At 33.6% G+C, this 25,244-nt stretch overlaps 1 protein-coding gene across 19 annotated transcripts in view; it reads left to right on the top strand.

Moving 5' to 3' along the window:
- The window catches only part of LOC135083489 (uncharacterized), a 68,933-nt gene extending 46,032 nt beyond the window's left edge, over positions 1 to 22,901 (top strand). For 6 of the 19 annotated variants that reach the window (XM_063978234.1, XM_063978244.1, XM_063978242.1 and 3 more), the window contains exons 2-3: positions 20,615 to 20,740; positions 22,027 to 22,901. In XM_063978234.1, the coding sequence (XP_063834304.1) occupies positions 20,615 to 20,740; positions 22,027 to 22,274 (374 nt within the window). In that variant the 3' untranslated portion in view covers positions 22,275 to 22,901. Of the gene's footprint in view, positions 1 to 1,482; positions 1,601 to 3,779; positions 3,927 to 6,073; positions 6,186 to 7,482; positions 7,628 to 9,146; positions 9,324 to 10,052; positions 10,193 to 11,896; positions 11,990 to 12,394; positions 12,507 to 12,751; positions 12,864 to 14,538; positions 14,645 to 15,845; positions 15,958 to 18,781; positions 18,900 to 19,516; positions 19,952 to 20,614; positions 20,741 to 22,026 lie in introns of those variants that run through there. The other 13 variants (XM_063978237.1, XM_063978236.1, XM_063978238.1 and 10 more) reach the window with 13 other exon arrangements.
- Positions 22,902 to 25,244: the final 2,343 nt, after the last annotated feature.

Raw genomic sequence — 25,244 nt, 5'->3', positions numbered from 1 at the left:
TATTCACGATTTATAAAATTGAAGCATTTTTTCCTTTTCCACCAGGCAATAAATTATTTTCTTACGAGCAATATAAATACGAGTTCTTTGTAGACAATGTCACCTTCCACACACGTAAATACCTATTTGGATAGTGTTATTCATTTTCTGTTTATTTTAATGCATTGAATGGAACCCAAGACAGCGAATTTTACTTACTTATTTAATTAAAACACGTCGTTTACAAAACTTCATAAGGATACTTGATGTAAATGTAACAAAATTTCCAAAGTAAAATATTTTTTAGTTATAATGACGCATCGACTTTTACAATTTATTTCATCTTAAAAGCTTCTAAAAGCACATATCTTCAAGTGAACAAAATTTTGCCCCTACCGCTGCTTCGTTGAAATGTAATTACTGAAGCATTCCAATTTTTGGAATTAAATCAACTGAAAATATTATTTCAGCACACAAATTGTCATAGTCGCCATCTAGTGAGCAAATGTCGAACCTTTATCAAGCTAAGCCCTCTGGCGGCGAGTAGTCGTACCTACTAAAATAGCAGCGTGAAGTCATGTTTCGGATTAGTGCGATAAGTCGGGTACAGATGGCGTTGTAAACGACTTTTGTAGCTTAGTATAGGTAGATAGTATACGATTTATAATATAAATTGTTTTAGATTATTATTTATTTTATCGGGTTTTGAAATAAGTTCAGAATTGATATTATATAGTTAATCTAAAGAAAGACATGTTACTAAGTTTATTATCGTAGGTTCAGCACATTTGAATCATGACTGTGAGTGAGGTGGCATTTTTTTTTTTTTTTTAATTTATTTAACAACTTAAAGACAGTTACATGTATTTAAAATACTATCTTTTCTATTTTTTATTTCCATTTTACCTGACTACTTTGAATTTACTTTTTGCATGTCAGCTAAATTAATCAAGCTTTTCTAAAGCTCTTTTACCCGTTCTAATGTTTCGTTTGGATTTAAGTTCGCCTTTGTTTAGTTTTCTACCAAAAAAAAAAGATAAGTATTTATTTAATTTTCATCTATAGTTCTATATGTTAAATTAAGGTTGACAATGTATTTTTTGTTGATAGTTGGCGCCTATATCTATCTACCTACACCCCAAAGCTCTAATTTCGCCGTCGAAAGTGTGGCAATGACGTCAAAAGCCCTCCTCCATAAAGGTGATAACTGATAACGCTATGGAGTGATAAGATTGTGTTATCATTATCATACACGCTGCATATTGGTGCTTTGTAACGCACTTATAGTGCTTATAGTTGTACTATGGTGGCTGGATTACAGGTGAAAATGTAAAAAGCAATTAAATACACCTGATGGAGCTACGATAGTTCCCAATATTCTTACAATTTCATCTTTAAGTTGGAATTTGAAAGATATTTTAGCGTACTAATTTAGTACTCAATTAGTACTTCATTGTTCAATCATTCTACAATATCTATTACAGTAATTTTGTGTAATTAAACATAAATTAATATAAAATGGTGGAAATGGACTCTGTGCTGTTGATTTTCTTTCCCACCGCGTTAGCGACGATGTTGTTAGGGTGTGTTTGTGTGCGGTTCTGCGTATTTTTTTGCTTCGGTAAGTGATGATTTTAGACTATTTTATTAAACGGAGTCTTTTTGTACAGTTGACAGCTCATCAAAGTTGTTGCAAAATAGCCTATATTACAATGAGATAAGACGCCACTTGGTTCAGTTCAGCTTGATATTTACAGTATGGGTGTTTAACCGCCATTATGTTTCCTAGTTCATTCGAATTTTCTCTTCACACATTATTAGACACAGAGAAGTGGTATTGTGAATACTTGAATAAGTAGACTAAACTTTCTCTTTCCTCATTTTCAAATTATTTAAAATTTTCGGTGATCATATTTTTGCTGTTTGTACAGTAAATCGTAGTTAAGCCATTAGTTTTATATGTACTGTAAAGCAAAATCGGAATCGTTTGTAAAATCGGATTTTATAAAATTTATTTTGTATGAAAATTAAAAAAAATAAAATGATGATATCAAATTTCTGACTTCACCATACCATTTACATGCCCATGTTAACATGGGCTAGAGTCGGCTCATATACCCATTTACCTAACACCCTGTATAAGGCCACTAACACACTCACTCACTCATTACGAAATCTAAGAAACTACAAGTGCTAGGAGTCTCAAATTTTGCATGGGGGTTCCTTTTAGAACGTAGGTGCTCACTAAGACGGGATTTTGCAAAATTCAATCCCTAAGGGTGTAAAACGGGGTCTACGCGTACGAAGTCGCGGGCGGCTAATAAGATTAATATTATTTACTTCTTCTATCATTACTAAATATAACTATCTATAGCTATAACCACCGTTAATTACTTTAAGTACGATTGAAGCCCTAATACGAAATGGCACTAAAGTAAAAATCTTCACTAAACGAAAAATACAAGCCATAAATAGGCCTGAAAGTCCCAAATACATTACCTACTATTTAAAATAAAATTCTCGACTTTAATAAAAATAAATAAAATAAAATAAAAATCATTTATTATCAGACAAAAGCAGTCCATAGTTTGGTTAGTAACAATTTGAACTTAGAGACTATATTAGTAGAGTTAGTAACAATGTTCTTAGAAATATGTTAGTCGTACATCATGGGTTCTGTATATTGACTCTTTATCTATGGACGCTGTATAGCTTCACATGCCTAATGTGTAAGTCAACAAAGCGACCATAGACGGCTGAGTCCAGCCTCTCAGCAATCATTTTCAGGATACCATTCCCACTAAATAAAAAAACTTAATAAAAAAACTCATAAAAACTCAGTTGAGTTTTTAGACTTTACTTTTTTTTTAATATTATAAATACTCGTAACTTGAAAAAATCGAACTGCCTAAGACGGGAAATATTCAGTTTAACATGAGCCTGAAAGTCATTCGAGCCAACACCATTGTGTCTAGACACCTGCCTCTATACTGCATTATGCAAGTGCATAATAGAGAGCCCAAGTGCCATAGATGCCCTTATCATATTAACGTACCGGCTCCAATTGAATGCGAGCTTGCCACTTGAGTCGACACGAGCGAGCAATTGAATAAAAATATTTACTATTAAAAGTTGAAATGTTTTTAACTTTCCAGGAGACTAATTTATTGGCATAATAACTGAGAATCTGTAATCAAGATATTTGAAATAGTAAGCATTCAGTAATCAAAATGTAATTAGGTACAGGGTTAAGAAATATTGACATTGCGCAATATTTTATTTTTAAGTTTGTGAATCATACTTTTTATCAATGAGTATTGAGTAGGTATACGGACTTTCATTAGTGAATGAATTTGTCGTAGTTACTGTTTGTTCAAATATTTGACAAAATAATTAAGATTACTCTCACTTTAATTCAATTTAACATTAAACACAACTTTAACTTCATGTTTTTAAACAATTGGAACAGTAAAAAATGTGTAATTTTGTATTAGTTAACGAACGTAAAATGTTTGTTTTGTTTTGACAGTACTTGCTAAATAAGCTATTTTTATCCGACTATCGAAGAAAGTGACTATGGTTTTTGGCAACCTATACGTATTTTTGATGTGTGCCACCACCACAAGACGCTTTATAAAACTTTTAATTCATAATCACTTCAGTAAGAAGGCATTCGACCTGTTATTTTCTTTTGATAAAACGTAATTACTTATTGATAACCGAAGATAGTTTATCATTTGATTTGCGTAATGCATGTGGCACGTTGTAATTATATTTTCGTTAGCCATTATCATTTGAAATGGTGGGCATTATGTACTAGTTTTTGGAGATAATCGACAAAATGGATAGCGTCATAGCCTTCATCCTCATCTTCACCATACCCGCTGTGGTGTTGTTTGTGGCGGTGTTGTGTGTTGTCGGACTCATTTCTTGTGTCATTGATTGTGGTAAGTCATTTATTTATTCTTTTATTTTATTCGAAAATGTTAAAGTCTTCTTCTTGTCGTGTCGACAACAAACCTACACAGTAACAGCCCAAAACACCGCCACAAGAGTGGCGTTGTCAGTAGCCTTCATTAAATCTTCCTGCGTGCAGTTGTTTGAAATACAGTGAAACCATAGAGATATTGAGAGATGCCAACTAATGCGCTGAGTTTGAAACTCAGTGTCGCATATGTAATTCACACACACAAAGAAATCAAAATGATATGTGCTCATTATCCACTGCGGTATCAGTACTCAACATTCGGATAATCTTTAGTAAACTGTTTACATAATGACGTCGCTGCTGTCATTATTGTTTTCAAGAGCAATGTGACATATTGCTGCGACACCGGCCCCGCCCCCTTGTTACATCTCCCTTTAGTTTCTGTGATCAGTAAAGTGAAACAATAACAGACAAATAACAACTGCTTAAGAAACTATACACCATTTACATGTTTTTGCATTTTCAATTATGTTTATGTGTGTGTGGTTATCGTAGCAACCGCTGCAGCGCTGGCTGAAATGCATAATGATTTTCAATTATTGTTTATTCTTTTTATCGGTTACCATATGTAAACAGATGTTCGCGGAATTATTACTTACTTCAAGGTACTTACATAATATTGTGTGCACTGTTTTAAAATAAAATAAAATATATTATATTTTAATCTTTAATGTTAAAGATATCGTTTTCACTTAAAGATACTTCACCTGCTAATGATTGTGATTATACATCATTCTGAGACAATTTATTACAGATGAACAATTGCTTAAATGTAGACTATTTTCATTTATCGATTAAGTACAGTAAATAGCCAATGAATTTGTTCCTGGTGACCTCATTATAGTAAATACATAGTTATCGACGTTCTAAATTGAACTCTTCGATAATACTCCGCTTAATTAAATAGCACTTGTTAAAACAAATAAAGTCTGTTTGAAGACTCATCACCAAAATGAATACGGAGTCTATTTGTATTTTTTTTAAATAGACTCAAATCAAGATCTTAAAATAGACAGAATATTTGTCGAATGACTTGCATTGTTATATTATTGGGTTCATTACATTTACTTCTATTTACTTTAGTTAGAAATCTTTGGACAATTTACCTTCTTGAAACAATGTTTCTCCATCGGATTATTAAGAAAGCAAAAGTATACTTTAGTTAGATCATTGGTCCCCAAACTTATTTGAGACGCCATTCCATGCCATATTGCCATCATAATCATCACCATCTTACTATAACTTTGACAAACGTCAAAAAACTTTCGAATTTTATTCAAAAAACGCCGATTATCGTTATAGTTACGGTCAAAGTAAGGCGGTGCAACTCAGCTTAAGTAAGTAGTTAGGATGCCACAGTATTTATGACAGCGTCTGTATTTTGTTAACTAATAAAATTAAGTAAACATTATGTTTTAAAAAGTTAGGTAGACATTTTAAAAACAAGCTCGCGTTTTTTTTAACGATGCATTGCGCGTACGCAGTCAATACCTAATCCAATGTTTCCGACACAGAGCTCCAGCGGTAAACACCCGCCATAGCGCGGTAGCCGCTCAGTCATAGTTATTGCCTCTTCAAGAACACTACTATTGTAGTCATCCTTTGTTCAGTGATCTCATATTAACTTCGTAACTTGAATCGAGTGAGAAAATCTACAGGAGACATCAATTTAAGACAGACAGCCTGTCTAATTATTTGTTCAATTAGTGCCTAATTCGTTTTCAAATTGAATAATCGTTATCTGTTATCAATAACCAGTTATAAAACTCCTTTCTGGTGCTATTTATTTGTTTTCGAGAAAAATTCTGATTATTGGTATATTGTGATGTCCAGTTGCTGTCGATCCGACCGAGTGATCGACCGACGATTGTTTTTTAAATCAATCTTTTTCAAAAGTAGTATTCGAAAAGAGAATAAATTGAAGGCAGTTTCTTATTGATGAAGAAAGTGATTGGGAAATTAATTTACTTTCTGTTCACGATTGGAAAATGATTTTCCTGAAGGAAAACTAATCAATAAACCTAATTTGCGACAGATATGCTGGCATATCTTATGCCTGATAATAAGGCGTTCGATAAGATAGTGATTTAATTCTTCTAGTCGAAAAAGTGTAGTGTAAAAATGGACGTGGTGACTCAAAGCGTGGCCGGTTTGGTGCTGTTCATGTGCTTGTTTTTATTCTGGATGTGCTTCTGTTTCGGGAACTGCATTTCGAGACGTAAGACATTTTTAATTAATATCTACCCGCAATACTATCTGTTCGCGATAAGTTTGCCGCTGGCGATATGACGTCACTCGAAGGGAATCGTCTTTATCTATATCAAACTATATTGAAAATATTTTTTATTTATTATCTATACTAATATTATGAAGCTGAAGAGTTTGTTTGTTTGTTTGTTTACTTGAACGCGCTATTATTGATAAAGATATTTGCGTAAAATAAGACACATTTATTGCGTTTAATCACTAACTAATTGCGTTTAATCGCTGTTGGGGGAGGACGCGCATTCCACGGACCGGCAAACTTAGCGCAAACGGGTAGTAGGTACAAAGCTGCAAAGGTGACTGAGTTTTTTCCGCCACTTCTTCTCAAAACCAGCCCATAATATGGATGTTGTCCCGAAGTGTGGTGGTAGGGCAAGCTATATTTGGGATGTGTATAAGTGCCCTGGAATGATTCTATGTACTGAATATAAACAGTTTGTATTAGTTTTAAACTCTCATGGTCACTAACATAAGAGTAATTATATCGGATCTCGGAGGCTCGCAAAATAAGGTAGGTACATGCCTGTACCTACCGATTATCAAGTACTACAATGTTACTACGTGGTAGCAATCTCGTTCTTCTTCTTTTCGTGTCGACAACAAACCTACACAGTGTCAGCCCAAAACTCCGCCACAAGAGTGGCGTTGTCAGTAGCACTCATCAAATCCTCCTGAGTGCAGTTGCTTGGGCACTCAGGGCATGACATCAGGTGCCTCATCGACTGCAACAGCAATCTCGTTAATAAATAATTATTCTAATCTACCAAATGTACCGTCATGATGCCATAAACATTTCATTTATGACTATGACTATGACTACCCGCGACTTTATCATCATAACAAAAATGTAAACTATTCTGAAACTCCTATTTTGTGTATGGGGAAACTATACTTTTTCAATTTGGGACTTGGGCAGATATTGCACTGAGCAGATGTAAAAATTAAAATGTTGAATTGGTTTTGACGCAGAACGTCATATTCGCAAAAAGTCATCGTGATTTTGGCCACTTTCTCAAAAAGTCACTTTCGCATAATGCCACTTTATGAAAAGGTTGTGTATGAATCGAACCAACGACTGACTAATGTAATATTATCCGAATACTCAACCACTGATCCAAAATATCGTGTAAATAAATATCCAAAACTTTCACCGTTGGCTCGTCACAAATCCGCTCTCGTCCATATTCAATAGATATCGTATCTTTTATCTAAATAATTACTTCTATCCGATACATTATCAGTACCGAACTCATTATTGTTTTGTCGCCCAGTCTGTGATACAGTGTACCTAAAATATAAGGAAAATGACGACCAACTTGGCTGGGGTTATGATTTTTATGGTCCTAAACATTGTACTGTTTTGGATCATCTACACTGTGATGGTGAAGATATTCGGTGAGTCTATTTCTATTTAACGGCTTATCAAGAGTAACTTTTTAGCTGCAAAAGTAGCTCTTATTGTTTGAGGCATAAGGTCTTAGGCTGGTCCTTCTACGAATACGTTTTATGTCAGTTTTCCCGAAATGTCGTGACAGCTATTAAGTCGCTTTTAATGTCTACTAGAGTCGATGGTATTGACTACAAATTACTTAATGTCAGTTCTGTTGTCACGAATTGTGAAGTGAATAAGTACCTACACATAACCTTAAATAGGTATTTTATGTATCAGACACGATATTCATGAATTGGAAATACTTTACTATGTTTCACTCTTCTTTAGAATAAACTAGAAATGGTGTAACTATTCGTCAAATAATAACAGTAAAACAAAGTTTAGTACCAATAAGGTCTCCAATTTAACTTTCAGTAAAATTACAGGCGTAAGTATTTAAATAAAAAAAAATGTCATTAAACTTTTAAATAAATAAAAAGCCAATAAATTCCATAGATTGTTATACTATCTTAGAAGGTTGTTATAATAAAAAATAATGGTAAATACGCAAAAAGAAAGTCTTTATCGCATACGATAAGAATAATAATATTATCTTATCAATTTTATATTCTTCTGACCTAGAGCATTACTTTACTATTCTTTTTCAATTAAATTGTGTGTTAGTAGATTTAACTATCAACTTCTCAAATAATTTATGGAAAGCGTCTGGGTGGAATGACGCTTGTTTCCTGGGAGATGGGAAGGCCTTTAGTGTGGGACGCCACTTGCGTTGAAACTTTAGCGCCCCCCCATCTTCCTTCTACCGGCGTCAAGGTGGGTTCGGCTGCTGCTTCTGCAGAGGACCTCAAGCGGCGCAAATACGAAGATCTCAATGAGACTTACATATATTATTTGGGCCGTTTGGAGTTGAAACTCTGGGCCCGTGGGGACCAAGCGCCCACAAACTGTTTCACGATCTAAAGGCTGGCCTATACCTTGGCCAACGAATTAGCCTGGCCATCCAGCGTGGCAATGTGGCCAGCGTATTAATTATTAATTTTAATAAAGTATTTTTTCCTAAACTTGAAACAAATTTTAAGTGACAAGAGCTCATTGGTGTCGGGTCGGATTGGATCCCAATGCGGGTTCGATCCCCGCTATGGCCGCTAGGTGTAGTAAACCCACTTGTAACACAAGCTTAGCTTACCAAGAGGGGTTAACGGGACTATTAGTAATTTGTATTTACATTATTACTAATTTTTCTAAAAAACCGCAATGGATTTTACTCTAGAATTTCCTTTACTCATTAATGGAAGTTTCTATTAACATTTTCCTTAAATACTAAGTACTCATATGTCGACTCTTAGACTTGTAGTTATTAAGTATTCTTTGCTAAGACTGTGACACTGTTTTTCTACTAAAGTGACAGGCCATAAATATTTAATTTTTAGTTGGTGCCGCCATAAAAATTGATAAGATGTTATATCGACTTATCTTTTTCGATTAAAATTCGTCAAAACTAGTAATGATTTTGCTTCGCGATCAAATGGTTGTATTTTATTGTAAAAGAGCACCAGTGATAAAGTGACCTAACTTAAAAGTTGAATTATTACAGTTCAAAGTTAAATAAAATGAAGTACATGTCGCCTTCTTTCATATTTTGGATAGCTTTTATGATCGGAGCACTAATTTATGTTATAATTACGTCAGTGTGTAAATGTGAGTACAGTGTTTATTGTGTTTTTTTAAAGTTAGACAATGTTGAATACATTGTGATTCACCTCCTCTGTATGTGATGTCAAGTAATAAACTGTAGCCACTTTCTATTAGATACTTTATCAATTTTATTGCTGTGTCTATGAATGTCAAATTATTATGTCAAAATTATTTCTTCCCTCATTATTTTTTTTTAGCTCAAAATGTAATTCTTAGTTATTATTATTTCCAAATCTTTAGATAAATTTCATCCATGGCCATTAGCGATCAACGACTCCTCGCATAGATTAGGTTCATAGGAGGCACCTATGTTATTAAAGTAATGACGTAGTATGATTGATAAGATATACATTTTAATAAACACTGTTAAATGGAAATGTGACGTTAATAAATAAAAAACAAAATAATTTTGCAAATGAGGAATGCACGTAACACGGTAATACTTTTTGTAATTTTTTTAAATATTTATTTTTCTAAATTTTGTCTGGTCCATATTGGTACACTTTGTAATATTTCTTTCATTGTTTAATTGGGTACAAAAGCACCTAAATTAAACAAGATTTAGAAAAACTTTTTGTACATTAAAAAGGCGATTAGATAAATCGTAAAACAGTTAATCTGTAAATTAAATAATTTGGCAAAAGATAATTAGTGATTAAATATATTTTGCGTTTGTCACTCCATCTTTCTTCAGTGATAAGATTGTGTTACAAAAAACTAATTAGTACTGATTTATCGTTGAAGTATATCGTGTTTGTGTCTCAATAAATAAGTAAAAAATACAATGTACTACTCCAGTTTTTCGCCATTTTACTTTTTTTTATTAGTGATATTTATTTTAGTGATATTAAGAATAATCCTCATGGGATTTCGTAAGTATCTTTTTTAAACAGCTTTAAGAGAAATATTAAATAAAGGTTTAATAAATTATCCAGTACCTATAAATATTTAATTCATAATTTTAGCAACTTGCGGCCAAATTTATCCTTGCTACGTCTATCAGGTGTGCAGGAGGTATCTATGTTGATAATGTAATGACGTAGTATAGGTACTCTTAATTGATAAGATACTGTTAAAATAAATACTGTAAATTTTATTAATTACTATAAGGTAGAAATAATATGACAAATAAGTCAACGCAAAATACTGTTGCAATTACGAAATACTCTTAATATTACGATGCGATTAGTTGTATCTTCTATTTTAGTGACAAAGTGTAATAATTATATTATAGCCTGACCAGGAACATAAAAACCCTCGCCATGTTGCGGAAAACTAATGGTACTAATTTCTTTTAATGGCAACAGTAACTGAAAACTTCATTGACATGTCACCTTGCATGTCAGTCTATTGCTGTCAAAGTGTAAACAAACTTTATTTTAAATGTGCGCAATTGGTTTTATGAATTAAATTGCTAAAATATTTTTATAGTCGTGAAAGAAAAGTGGTTCACAATGTGTTAAAGTATTTGTCGAAGAGAAATACTAAGGGTTCGGACAATATTTTCATTGAATAATGTTTCCGACAAAGGTTGTCAAATTGACTGACATGTTTATCGTATAGTACAGTCCACTATGAAAATTAGCTGTGGTTTGTTTCAACTACCTATTTTAAAATTTTTTGTCACTTTCTAAGTGTTGAATTTTATGGGATTGGGAAAGAAGTACCGAGTTTGAAGCGTTCATGAGCAGACATTGCAGTTGAATATTCAAGTTCTTTATTCAATTTGATTATTGATGAATAATAAAATAAATTCTACTAGCTCGATTGATGGTTTCATTTAATTTATTTAAATCAGGTTACCTATAATAATATTTTTTCGTTAATTTATGAAAATATCAAATTAGCCCGTAATCCTGAATCCTGATACATAAAGTTAGCCTATTAATTTAACACAGGTACGACTGTACTCAGTGTTGCACTATCAAATGCAATTGACGCGCCTCTGTGCCAGGGTTTTTATGTTCCTGGTCAGGCTATAATGTACCTATAGTTTAAAAGATTCCAGGTGTCGGAAAAAAAATTACGTACGTTTTTTATTTCCGTTTTTTCTATTTGATTGTGTTTATTACTTTGTAATTTGCATCCTTTTTATGTAACGCAAACCAAAAATAAATACAAAAAGATTACGAGAGTTTTTGCACGTAACTGCGATTAGATAACCCATAAAACATCCCATCTATAAATTAAATAATGCAGCAAAAGATAAGTCAGTGATTAAAAATATTTTGGACTAACCACCATCATTATTCAGACTGTGATAGTAAATTTAGTTAAAGATTAGTTAGTCAACTGTAATGTCAAATGTTAATGATTAATCCCAACTAATATTATAAATGCGAAAGTAACTCTGTCTGTCTGTCTGTCTGTCTGTCTGTCTGTCTGTCTGTCTGTTACGCTTTCCCGCTTAAACCTCGCAACCGATTTTGATGAAATTTGGCATAGAGATAGTTTGAGTCCCGGGAAAGAACATAGGATAGTTTTTATCCCGGTTTTTGAAACAGGGACGCGCGCGATAAAGTTTTTCTGTGACAGACAAAATTCCACGCGGGCGAAGCCGCGGGCGGAAAGCTAGTTGAAAATAAAAATGGACATAGTTTTCTTTTCTTTTTACATTTTTCTAATCGTGACATGTATTTTAATTATACTGAGCATAATCCTCGTAGTGAGTAAGTACCTGTTTTTGTCGTAATACACCTTTTTACAATAATATTAAAAAATAAAGGGTTCCATTTACATCAAAATTTTAAACTGCTGTAATAGATTCCTTACGATAATAAAATGACCGTAAAATTGTTTTTATTCATTATGCAATCGTAGAATCGTTGAGGTAAAGGTAAATTTCAGGGTATTGCGTTTACCTTTGGCTTACCATTCATAGTGAATTCGCATTCAAGGATAGAACTGCTAATGCAAAGTATTTTTTCTAATAGATAAAATATAAATTATAACAATGTACCGAGTGTATTATTCAGTGAATTAATCAATTTCAAATTAAATTGCAAAAGATACGCTATCCATATCAAATGGCTTGATAGATAAGATTAATATTAAAATACGAACATTACTAAAAAGTTATCAAAATCAAAATGGAAGTCCCGGTGCCCACTTTTACGGGGTTCGCTATGTTTTTTTCTGTGATCCTACTGTGGATGTGTTTGTGTTTTGGATCTTGTTATAAAAACTGTAAGCATACTTTTTAATTACAATCATTATTTTCAATTCCCTCCATTTTTAATTTCTCCATTTTTTTTGTTCGAGTTAAAACATACTAAGACAGAAAACCAAATTTGTAAATTTTAAAGTTATACATATTTGCCAAAATAATGACAATACAATTTCTGTCTATAAGCCAAGGAATTGAACCGTTGTTTTTCGCGATTAAAACAGATAAGATTATTCTACTTTATTACAAAGAAGGCTTTGTTGTGAGTGATTAAAGCAAGATGGACGTTACCGCGCCAATGTTCGCGGCGTTGGCCATGTTCGTGAGCCTGACCACTTTGTGGATTTGTTTATGTGTTGGGACTTACATAAAAAATCGTAAGTTTACCCTTCTTATTTACAAATAAACGATACTTAAATGAAATACTACAAGTATTTTTGAGACTTAAATAAAGGTCACTCACACAATTTCTATCAAGGCAATTGATTTTTTAATTCACCCGCTTTACATCTCACATATTTTGTATTTAAACTCACTTGTCATCCCAAAATCATTAATTGTGAGACAATACTACTCTAATGATTCAAGTGAGAATTGATTCCCCGAGCCTCCCCATTCCGTATGGCCAGGGAACGTAGGTCAAATTCTCCATTTACCTCTGGTAAATTAGAAGTAGTCGTACCCTTGCAATACAGTGTGAGTCACGTTAAAGTGTACATATGAAAATAGATAAAACTAGACCTATTTTTATCGACAAAAAAGAGGTCAAAAATTTTTGGAGATTTTTTTTTAATTTTTTATAGAATTTTTTTTCTTCCAATTACTTATTGTAAAGAAAACGTAATAACTTTTAAACTAAGCGGTATATCCTGATAAAATAAAAACAGTAATAATGCTAAATAACAGGCGATACTGGAAAAATACATAAAATACCCAGAAAATGCCAACAAATAATAAAAAATGATACTTTTTGAAAAAAATCTGCTTAAAAATTCGTATTTTTTTGGTTATTTGATAAATTTCTCAAAAAAATGCCCCTATAACAGGTGGTTTTTATTACTTTGTATTATTCTCTATCGTATTATCTTTGTAAAACCAAAAATCGCATGTCTCTATCCCTATCACAACATTTGCTATGATCGTTTGAACAAAGGCCTGCCACAACATTATTCTCCGCTACAGGTAGAGACAATTTTAATTTTAACTAAAATTCTTATTTTACTTCGAAATCTTTTGTTTTTATTTGAAATCTAACTTGTCTTTATCAAATTTACAAATCTAGAGCCATTTTTAGTTTCGTTCTTAACGAAGCGTTGAATGGCGCGCCCGGAGAGGCTTAGTTCAAACAATCATTGCAAACGTTGTGATAGAGATATAGACATGCAATTTTTGATTTTACGAAGGTAATACAATAGAAAATAATACAAAGTAATAAAAACCACCGGTTATAGGGGCATTTTTTGGAGAAATTTATCAAATAACCAAAAAAACACGAATTTTTAAGCAGATTTTTTTCAAAAAGTATATTTTTTTATTATTTGTTGGCCTTTTTTGTGTATTTTATGTATTTTTTTAGTATCGCCTGTTATTTAGCATTATTACTGTTTTTATTTTATCAGGATATACCGCTTAGTTTAAAAGTTATTACGTTTTCTTTACAATAAGTAATTGGAAGAAAAAAAATTCAATAAAAAATAAAAATAAAAATCTCAAAAAACTTTTGACCTCTTTTTTGTCGATAAAAATAGGTCTAGTTTCATCTATTTTCATATGTACACTTTAACGTGACTCACACTGTATATAAATAAACTAATTATGTATATAGATAGACTAATTATATATATAGACTAATTATGTTCTGATTTATGATGATGACAAAGAATACTTTTAAGCAATCTATGCTTGTGTTATTGATTTACGTCGTCAAAACCATATAATGGGTATAAAGTAGTCCAAAGACTTCCATTTTTAATTCGTCTGATAATTATGTGATTTCGAACCGATAAGATTATGCTGAAAGCTGTTACGAATGTTTCACTGAAATTATTATTTTCATACAAAATGGACGTATTTATTCAAACGGTTGCCGGAGCAGTGATGGCTATGAGCCTGATTTTGTTTTGCACGTGCTTTGCTTTTGGAACGTGCCTGAAGATTTGTAAGAATTTTTTATACTATTTTAATTAAGGAATTAATAACTGTCGACGAAATCGTGTCTCTCCCCGAAATTGTAAAATATGTATTTAGCGTCATTTTGCACCGAAAAGTCAATTGAATTCGATCACACTAAAAAACAAGTATTTTTTCGTAGGACGAAGTACGTGTAATAGAAGTAGCGCTAGCATGTTCGACTATACATTTACTTAAATAAAATAGCACCAATTACAAATGCATAAGAAGCAATATTGTTTAGCTTGTTATGCCAAGGAACGATCCCCGTATAAATATTGTTTAAAAGTCCTTAATGCAGTCATTAAACGATAAAAATCAAAGCTGAACGAGTGATAAGAAAAAGATTCGAAATGTTATTAATAATTTACGAACAAAGCTGCAATCAGAGCTGACTCACTTTTATCATTCACCTTTACATGTGCATTAAGTGATTTAAATTGGACATAATTTTATGTACTATCCTATATTTATGTATTTTTTATCCAGTACCTGGTCACCATAATATTGACAATTGCACTTAACCTAAGCATTGTGGCCCAAGTAGGTTGTGATTCTTGTAACTTTTTAACGCAATTTTATACAAACTGTTCTAGGACAAATACTACATTAAGATTTATTATATCACTTTTATTCAATAGGAGTCAATTTACATAATCCTTCATAATAGTTAGAACTAGCTTTTGCTCGCGGTGTCACCCGCGTGAAATTTAGTTTGTCCCAAATCGTCATAAATTATATCTTATATGTTATTCTGGGTTATAAACAATAATGCTGTAAAGTTTCATCAAAATCCGTTCAGTAGTTTTTGCGTGAAAGAGTAATAAACATGTTGCTATCCAGACATCCATACAAACTTTCGCATTTATAATATTAGTAGGATATTCGCGGTTTCCGTTCCGTTGTTATTTTTTTTCCTATTTACTTACGTTTGTTGTATTTTTTGGTCGAGATTGGGACATCCCTAAATTCAGTGCTTGCTCTCTAAGTGATCTTATTTACTTTATTTTTTGGCATGTAAACAAATTAGAGAATGCGCACGCACCCACGTCATCGTCTAATCTATATTTAGTTCATTTGTTAAAATAGAAAGTCATTGCAGGACCTAATGCTCATCATTATCTATCAAATGTCATTACGATAAGATAGCGCGTTCACTTAAATATAGCTTAGTTTTGGTTGAACCATCCTCGTAAAAGTACAAGTGTTGTTCCCTAACTCAAGAAATGTTTGAATCTGTGCCATTTTTAATTTACTTCTTGATTTTCTTGTTTGTGGTTTTCTTGATCCTCAAAGCGCATTGTAAGTATATTTCTTCATTCCTGTAATAAATCTTAAATTTTAGTTAATCTGGAAATCGATCAGAACGATTGTTTTCAAAAGTGGTGTTGTCTTAACATTAATGCTTACATTGGTCCTTAAAAAAGTAATAACGTAAAGCGTACCAGCTAGTACCTACAACTTATAACTAATCTAATGGCTTAACCTAGATTTTTGTAGTATTTGTCAGTCAGTCTAGTTTTTGTATTTGTCAGTAGTCACTGAACTTAGGTACTTTTTTTTATATGTAACCTAGGGAGGCCCTATCTAATGTGTGTACCTAGTTTTAAACTTTTGGAGATTCCGGGTATGAATTTCATTCATTATGTGCTCCTTCCTTTTGAATCACTCTATCTATTGCTGAAAACTGCATTAAAATCCGTTGCAAAGTTTAAAAGATATAAGCGAACAGACAGCGGGGATGACTTTGTTTTTATACTCGTAAGTGAAGATTTCATTCGCGGTTTGTAACTAACATGAAAACTACATGTGTCTTTCAGATCCCGGGGTATTTCTCAATGGGTAGGTACTATAATAATATGCATGTCACTGGTATTCTTCAGACAGACAGGAAAAAACACTTTCAGCCGTCTTAGAATTCTTAAATAATTTAGCATTTGCCTCATACACTAATTTATAGTTAATAAATTGCAAATTAATAAACCAGTCTCTTATTGCAATTTGGCAAGTCGTACGATTTTTATAAATAGATTCCATTTATCGACTGAATTTAAAATATCGTAAGATTTGACGTCATTAACTTAATTAATATTAAGTATGTTGTTGTTTTTATTTTAATGGGAGAAACCAACAGCGTATTTATACAATTTTAACATACATTAATTTAACACACAATATGCTCAATAAAAGGTTTTCCTTAAATTATTATCAATAGTAGGTACTAGTAAAGGTTGGAATGCTACCAATACCTATCCACACAACACTACCGATATTTTATATCGTAAGATTTGACGTCATTAATTTAATTATGTTGTTTTTTTTATTTTAATGGGAAAACCAACAGCGTATTTATACAATTTTAACATACATTTAACGTGCGATGTGGAAGTCATTGGGGGAGGCCTATGTTCAGCAGTGGACGTCCTGTGGCTGAAATGATGATGATGATGATGATAACATACATTAATTTAACACACAATATGCCCAATAACAGGTTTTCCTTAAATTATTATCAATATTAGGTATCCATACCTATCCACACAACACTACCTAAACAATACACTGTTGTTGAAGGTAATGAATTTTTAAGCCCAGTGATATAAGAATGCATTACACGTGTTCGAAAAATATGTTTTTTGAGCTGTTAAACACTGTTTTATAATATAACTATTTTTTCAAAGCCAACTGTTAAAATCAAATCCTATAGCAAATAAACGAAAATGAGACAGCACATGATATTTGTTTCAAAATAACAAATCTATTAATTACATAACCTAATAAATTTTTAAATAAATACTTTTTTAAGTTGTTTATTTAAAATTTAGTTTGACAAGCGACTCTAATCGCTAAGAAATAGTAATGATAACATAAGAAGACCGTGTATTTCGCTTGCGATGGCCGCCTCCTTCTTTACGTCATCAACTATACCTATTTTAATGAGCTAACCACGCATCCTTGATTAGACGTTTAACCTCTGACGGACAGTGGGTGTGACTTGTGTATCGTGACGTCATGAAACGATTTGACAGCAGTCGTCTTGGATACGTCACGTACCGTGACGTCAACTGGCATTGGTTGTTTCATAGATTGGAAACCACTTGATCAAGCATTATAGAAATTTCCAAGAATATTTTCTCCTTTGATTGAATTTACATAATTTAATTATCAAAAGTCCATTTCCGCATTGATTGTGTTAATAAGTCACGGTCCTAATAGATAGCATGTTATGTTATGAAATCACTTATCCTAAGGACTTTGGATATGTACCATTAGGAGGTACCTAAAAGTAGTTATGATAAGACCATACTTAGAAATTGTGAGTGCAATGAAGTACCGCGTAATAAGGGGATTTCCGATAGTTTTATTTATGTTTCTTATCTTATTATTATTAACAACACCGATGTCTGGCTGATTGACAGATAACTAAGACATATTTTTAATTATTCAATGATAGAGTGCAGTGTCACACTTTGCTGAATTTGTGACCTTCTTTTCGCCTCTTTTTTAAGCTACAATTTTTTTTGATGTTTTTTGTTTCTATTCTTTTTCCTATTCAAACATTTACATCTTCATTATCTTGCTATGCTTTTTTAATTCTTACGCATTGCACAAAGGCTGACTAAGGTTACATTTTTAGATAGACAGAACTAAGAAGAAGATAGGTAATGGGGCAACTAGGTAGGTGACAGATTATGCTCATGCAGGTACCCCTGCTGGGATACTAATCATAACTTTTATCACTTACGTACTAACACACATTTTATCCGACTTGCTGTCGCTAGAGTGATCTATTACCAAGATAAAGGCAATCGAGATTTTATTTGTAACAATTCACATTTTCTTATTTATTACATCTAAATAAGGTTTAATTTTCCATAGGCATTATACGTAGATGAGAATTTATTTTTAGTATTCATGATACAACTTTAAAAATCTCTCATTGCACAAGTGTTTTGCGCAACCTAAGCATATGAAAATGGTGTTCAAAGTTTAATTGGAGTGAAAAAGTGAAGTGAAGTGTTTCGGAGTGATCACCTAGTGCTTGTTCACCCAAGTGTTAGTGTGATCGGAGGATTGGAAACTTTCGTCTGTTTAAAACGAAACAGAAATAAAAATGGCTCCAATGGTCGAGGAAGATACCACGGACAGTGTGGTGAATGCTACTGTAATAGCATACATATCTGTCTTTGGGACACTACTGGTCATGTCATTCATTATTTTGTGCATAAAAATGAGCAGTTGGGGTAACTATTAAATATTTTATGAGATATTTATAGCCTTTAGCATTAAAGGAGAGTGACAATTCATTAAATAAATAACTAGGGCTTATTTCATAGATAGCAAAGGGACTCAGAATCGATGTCTAAGTAAATACAAGACTCTAAACACACAAAATTATACGCAATGATCTACTTCCTACCAAAGAATTAGCACTATCCACTTAGTTATAATTTTATTGACCTTGAAAGCATTGTTATTAGTAGTTTGATTCACGTCAGTCGTGCAAGCGAAGTATCAAGTGAAGTGACGAATTTGAGGAAAATATAATTAGATTTTTGATTATCAAAAGTCAAATTAATAAGAATGAGTGATTCACATTCACACACTCGTCCTAAGAGCAATGAGTGAATGTTGTGCCTTGAATGAGTGAGTGAATCTTAGATTAAGTAAATTTATTAACTGCATCCAAGAGTAGTTATTGTTTCTTAGATAACAAGGATGAAATTAAAAAATTGTTTTCTTTGTTATCCACTTTTATAGAAACAGATAAACTGTTGATACGATACAGCAAGATGACTTCAAGTGGTTTCGAGATATTGTTGATATCGATAAATGATAACATTTGAAGGATTTCTTGCCAAACTGGGAGACAGTTTCATCCAGTTATGAACGATTGAGTGTCTCAGTGAGAGAAAAATGAAAAATAACGTGAATATTTACATACAAAGTGCAGTGATTTCAACAAAAAAGTGACAAAAGTCGTTAAATAAATTTAACTCCATCAAATCAACACTCCACTGTTTTGGTTAACAGTCAAGAGTGTTAAGCACACTAAAGAGGGTATTGCAAATATTTGAGTTGGATCAAATGTATGTGACCAATATGCCTCCAATATATGGCCAGCCGAACTTTGATTTTTCCCAAGAAAATGATTATGAGGATGTAACCAATAGATACGAAGACGATGGCACGGCAAATGACCTCACGCACGTTGCGTTCTGGTACATGATGGCGCTCATCATCCTGCTTTTCACTTGGCTGTTGCTTTTCTTCTGTCTTCGGATCATCGCACTCAGTAATATTTTTATACATTTTATATACTGGTCATGTGATTTTTATCGGATAAGTGCTTACTTATCCGTATTATGTACAGAATTTTCCGCGATAAGTGAAATTCTAGAATGGATAATGAATTGTTTTTCGTTTTTATGCCTACATAATTACTGTTTATCGTTCATACATTTTTAGGTGACGATTTAAATACTTAAGTAGGTATGACATTGCGTGTTTTGTGAACAAAAAATTCAAATTCTGAGTCACCTTTTTGCCAAAGCTCAAATACCTAAAATTTAGATTTTATAAGCTAACACGTGGTTATTGTAGTTTTTTCTTCTCAATACTTTATGGCATAATATTATGTGTAGTTAAGCAGTTATTACAAGTATTTGACAGTTTATATAGCCCCTGTCTAAAGGGCATAGCAATTCTTCTTGTCATGACATGGCTGTCAGTTTTGGTAAAACTTATAATACACGTAAACCAGTAAAATAAATCTCGCATCAAAGTCGGAACATGTCACAAATAATTTACTAGCGTCTTTTCCTCATTTTTAGAAAGAGAAGTACTTTCTGTCTTTTTTGAAAGAGATGGTACCACTCCAAAAAACTTGTCCTAACTTCCTTTGCAGCAGGTTTGACGTCAAAAAACGTTGCTTAACCAATTTCTCTCTTATTTCCAGGGCAAAAGACGCGGAGTACGCAGCAGAGGCGAATGTATGCAGGCAACCGGGCGCGGCAGCTATCGATGCAGGGCGAGCCCACCATCTACGTCAGCCCGGCCAACCTGCCGCCACCTCCCAAATATGGTTAGTATACTTCTTACCCTCATTTCAAGGGTTGGCTCTCGGCTCTCTCCCGTTATATGGCGCCAACTTTTAACGTGCCTTACGGAAGCAAGCAGGAGACGTTTGTGATCATAAATCCGGAATAAAATTAAGCGGAAAGTCCGCGACATAGGTTTAATTTTGATTGCCATCAGAAGCCAGCCATCACTGTAAACTCACGCAAGCATCCGTATCAGATAGTAGATAAAGTCTGGTCCGTGAGCACGTAGAATTTTGTCCAATGACCCAAAGCTACCCATCCTTATCGCTCGCGCGTAATTATGTTGCTGTCGCGCTCGCACACTCACTGCGGACACCCGTCGCACAGTCGCGACAGCAATATAATTACGTGCGAGCGATAAGGATGGGTAGCTTTGGGTCATTGGACAAAATTCTACGTGCTCACGGACCAGACTTTATCTACTATCTGATACGGATGCTTGCGTGAGTTTACAGTGATGGCTGGCTTCTGATGGCAATCAAAATTAAACCTATGTCGCGGACTTTCCGCTTAATTTTATTCCGGATTTATGATCACAAACGTCTCCTGCTTGCTTCCGTAAGGCACGTTAAAAGTTGGTCCCACCTAATATCTAATTATGAGCAAAAGAAGTATCCATCTCGGGCGACACATCATGCACCCGGATGAGATATCACGCTCCAAAGAATCTGGAAATTTATAGACTCAACGGGACTAAGCAGTGAACTCTAAAGACAAGGGCTGCCACAATAGATCAAACCTGGTCGAGCTGGCGCAAATGAAGGCCCAAAAACCAATAATAATAAATAATAATATCTGATGGTATTAGTCGTTAAGCCTATTCACAATCCTTAAGGTTGTAACGTCTAGTATAATTTGGCCACTTACCTCACATTCATCTGCTCACCAATCCGCACTGAGCCGGCGTGGTAGAGTAAGCACCGCCTGCGTCCTGCGGTGGACATCTTCTGGCTGAAAAAAAAAGATAATCAGTAGCTGATGTCAGGCCAAAATGATGATGACGATGTCTTTGTCAAGACTGCAGAGACAGACTCATAGACAATGTCGTCTCAGTGTCAATCAGTATACAGTAAAAAAGTTGTTTTTAAGGTATCATTATCAAGTGAATTGAAACCAGAAATCAAATAGTTACAAAAAATACAATCAGTCTTAAAGTTGTTTATTACTTTATTTTACTTTTTGTAACTTTATTTCTAACAATAGGCATTTCCTTCTTATTTCCTATTCATCCTAAGCTTACTAACGTTGTATTTTATCCAAATTACAGAAGCTATGGCGCCGCCAAGCTACGACGAGGTCATGGGCATCCAGTACCCTGGCTATCAATCAGGCCAGCAGCCCATCACACAGCCCATCACCCACGCCATGGCCCATGGCTCGTCCACAGACATACCCGGAGTCCACACCGTCAACACCACGAATACCCCAAGAAGTAATGAGATAGCAACCGATGCGCCCGCGGTCGTTACGGTCTCGAACGAACAGAGAAGGACATCAATAGCTGTTAGAGCGTGATAGCGCTACAGCGGGTTCACACGTTTGCCTCAACCATTTTCGTATGCTACCCACACTTTTCAGTATACGAAAACGGAATTTTTGGTGCTACCGAATCGGAGAACTCGAAAAAAGCATTGTGAACACGTTTTTTGTCATGAAGTTAATTCGATTCGGTAAAACCGGAATAGTGTGAACGTGCTGTTATAATAACGTTATTTTAAGTCTTCCAATAGTGTTGATAACGTTACCTAGTCGTGAACTGCTTTTGTGATACATTCCTAAATACAATATTACCGTTACCGTTATTTGGTAAGCGTTATACAGCCATATTATTAATAAAAATGCACTTTTCTTGTTGATTGAGATAAAGTAGAAAATTCATATGTTGTGAACAATGAGATCTACGTTATAAAAATGTTTATCGGTGCATTGAATACAAAGCAGTATTTATTTTTTTACCTCATATAATCCGTCTTTAAAAGGACGCAAGACTGATTATTATGGTTTGGTAAAGATTGTATGGTATTTAAAAATAACAATCGAACAATACGAAGGCGTATTGAAGTCAGCCACTGGTGGCTACCTGTGTATATTTTGTATAAAGTTATAGGTATTCAATTATATTTTATTATTTGTTAAGTAAAATGTTGTTGTTATTTATTTAACCTATACCTAAGAATTATTTATTAATCAAATCAACAAATAAAATATTTCAATGGCAAAAATATTTAATTTTCCAAGCTGAAAACAAAAGAAAATGAGGTGCATGATTCATAACATATAATAACACTAGCTTTCCGCCCGTGGCTTCGCGCGCGTGGACTACATTATCTAATGTTACGGAACCCTATTTTTTTCCAAAATAAAATTTAGCCTATGTTACTCGTGGATAATGTAGCTTTCAAATGGTGAAAGAATTTTTAAAAACGGTCCAGTAGTTTTTGAGCCTATTCATTACAACCAAACAAACAAACAAAGTTTTCCTCTTTATAATATTAGTGTAGATAGACCCAAGGAAAACAAAGAACCAATAAATTAAGGAGCTCGTTGTAGCCAGTTATAATGATTGTAACTACTTTCAGACCCCGTAATCACAAAAAGTCTATCCCAGACACATTTATGAACAAGGCTAAAAATTAAAAACTTTTAGAAAAAAATTCAATATCAGAATAAAATTACATTTTTTATAAGAGTACTGTCGTAAGTAGGTACAGTCGCGGAATGAAAAGGTTCGTCACCTTAGTGTCGGTTTTCGCTTGCACTAATAGGTACTTTTTTTTTTTTTTTTTTCATAGAGGTTTTACGGCTTTGGATATATATGCGTGAGAGTCAAACCTGCCAACATAACAGTGCAAGAAACAGTGCTGCTAACATTTAAATAAATATGACGTTTGCTAACGAATAAGGTTTTGCTTGTTTATTTTTCTATCCCATCAGTGCAATGCAATCATGACATTGACCAATTGACAATAGTTTTTTTTATTTAAAAGAAATAATAATGGCAGTTTGAACCAACAAGAAGGTTTTAGTTTATCAATCATAATAATCTTCTTGACAAGATAAATCGTCAAACAACTTTGATCTGAATAATTTTGAACTTTACTGACGAACAGTTAAAGATTATTTTCTCTAACTCGAGATTATTCTGTAACGTCATAGTTTCAAAAGGTAATATGTGCTCGCGATTCGTTGAAGGAATCAATTTGAAAACTGACGAACCTTTTCATTCCGTGACTGTACATTAATGTCGACCAATTAAAAATAGTAAGGTTTTGGGAAGACGCTGATGCAAGCGTCCGAGTTGCATTCTATGGGGACCTACCCAGAAGTGGGCTTTGTAAGGCTGTAGATGATGACATGCTCTTCAAAAAGGAGACTACGGATATATTGTCCGAAATTAAAATCAATTAAATTAGATATAAAGCTAGGCAGTAGGTACTTTGAATTCACGCCTGATAAAAATGTTTGAGTAAAAAAAATCAGAACTAGGGAGTTAGTATAAGCAATACAGTCTGCCTGAACCACACTACGGCTACGGTATAGTTATCATATTGAATGCAATATCATAGAACCTTGTGTTGCCTTTGAAGTTTTGTAAGGAAAATATTTGTGCGTGGGTAACATAAAAGTTACTTAAATAACGAGACTTTAAAATAATTATTTTAAAGTTTCGATAATACTAGCGTGGGCAGGCCTCCCACTAGGTGTACTGAGACGATCTGGTGAAGGTCGCGGGAGGTGCCTGGATGCGAGCGGCGCAGGACCGGTCTTTGTGGAAATCCTTGGGCGAGGCCTTTGTCCAGCAGTGGACGTCTTTCGGCTGAAACGAACGAACTAACGAACCGTCTTCACACTGTAAACCTTTCTCCTGAATTAGGTAATACATTTATTGCTGAAAAGTGCTTTTAAATCCGTTATGTACTTATAATAGTAGATCTAAGCGCACAGACAGAGGAGCGACTTTGTTTTTTTAATAAAGATTTGTAGTAGAATAGGCAAGTTTCCTAAAAAAAATTTTTTAGTCCGTCAATTTTAATATAAAAAAATATTGGACACGTATATTTTTAATTGTCAATCAAACAAATAATTACAAAGTTATAGTGCGTTGAAGTTCCGCGCGACGTCACAAAGTGCTGCACTTTTACGCACTCACTGACGTCACGGGTCTTTTCTTTAGAACTTTGGCACGGTTTATCTCTTTACATTTTCATTAGTTTTAAAAAGTGAAAAATACGTGTCGAGTAGCTTTTGATAAGCTAACTGACGGACTAATTAAAACTCTTGCTTTTTTACCCAGGCAACAACCATACCTAATTTCTAAACTGGTATGTACTCTATTAAGGATTTACTGACTGTCAAGACACAATATCAAATCACTTTTATGTGTAATACTTTGCAGTCATCAGCTAACTCAATGTCTGAAAAAACGTCTCTCACAGGGTTTCCCATTTATCTTCAAACAAAAGATAAAATCATCGTACGATTTCG

This window comes from Ostrinia nubilalis, chromosome 23 (genome assembly GCF_963855985.1).
Source record: "Ostrinia nubilalis chromosome 23, ilOstNubi1.1, whole genome shotgun sequence".
NCBI classification, from domain to species: Eukaryota; Metazoa; Arthropoda; class Insecta; order Lepidoptera; family Crambidae; genus Ostrinia; species Ostrinia nubilalis.
This window is presented reverse-complemented; position numbering and strand designations above follow the sequence as displayed.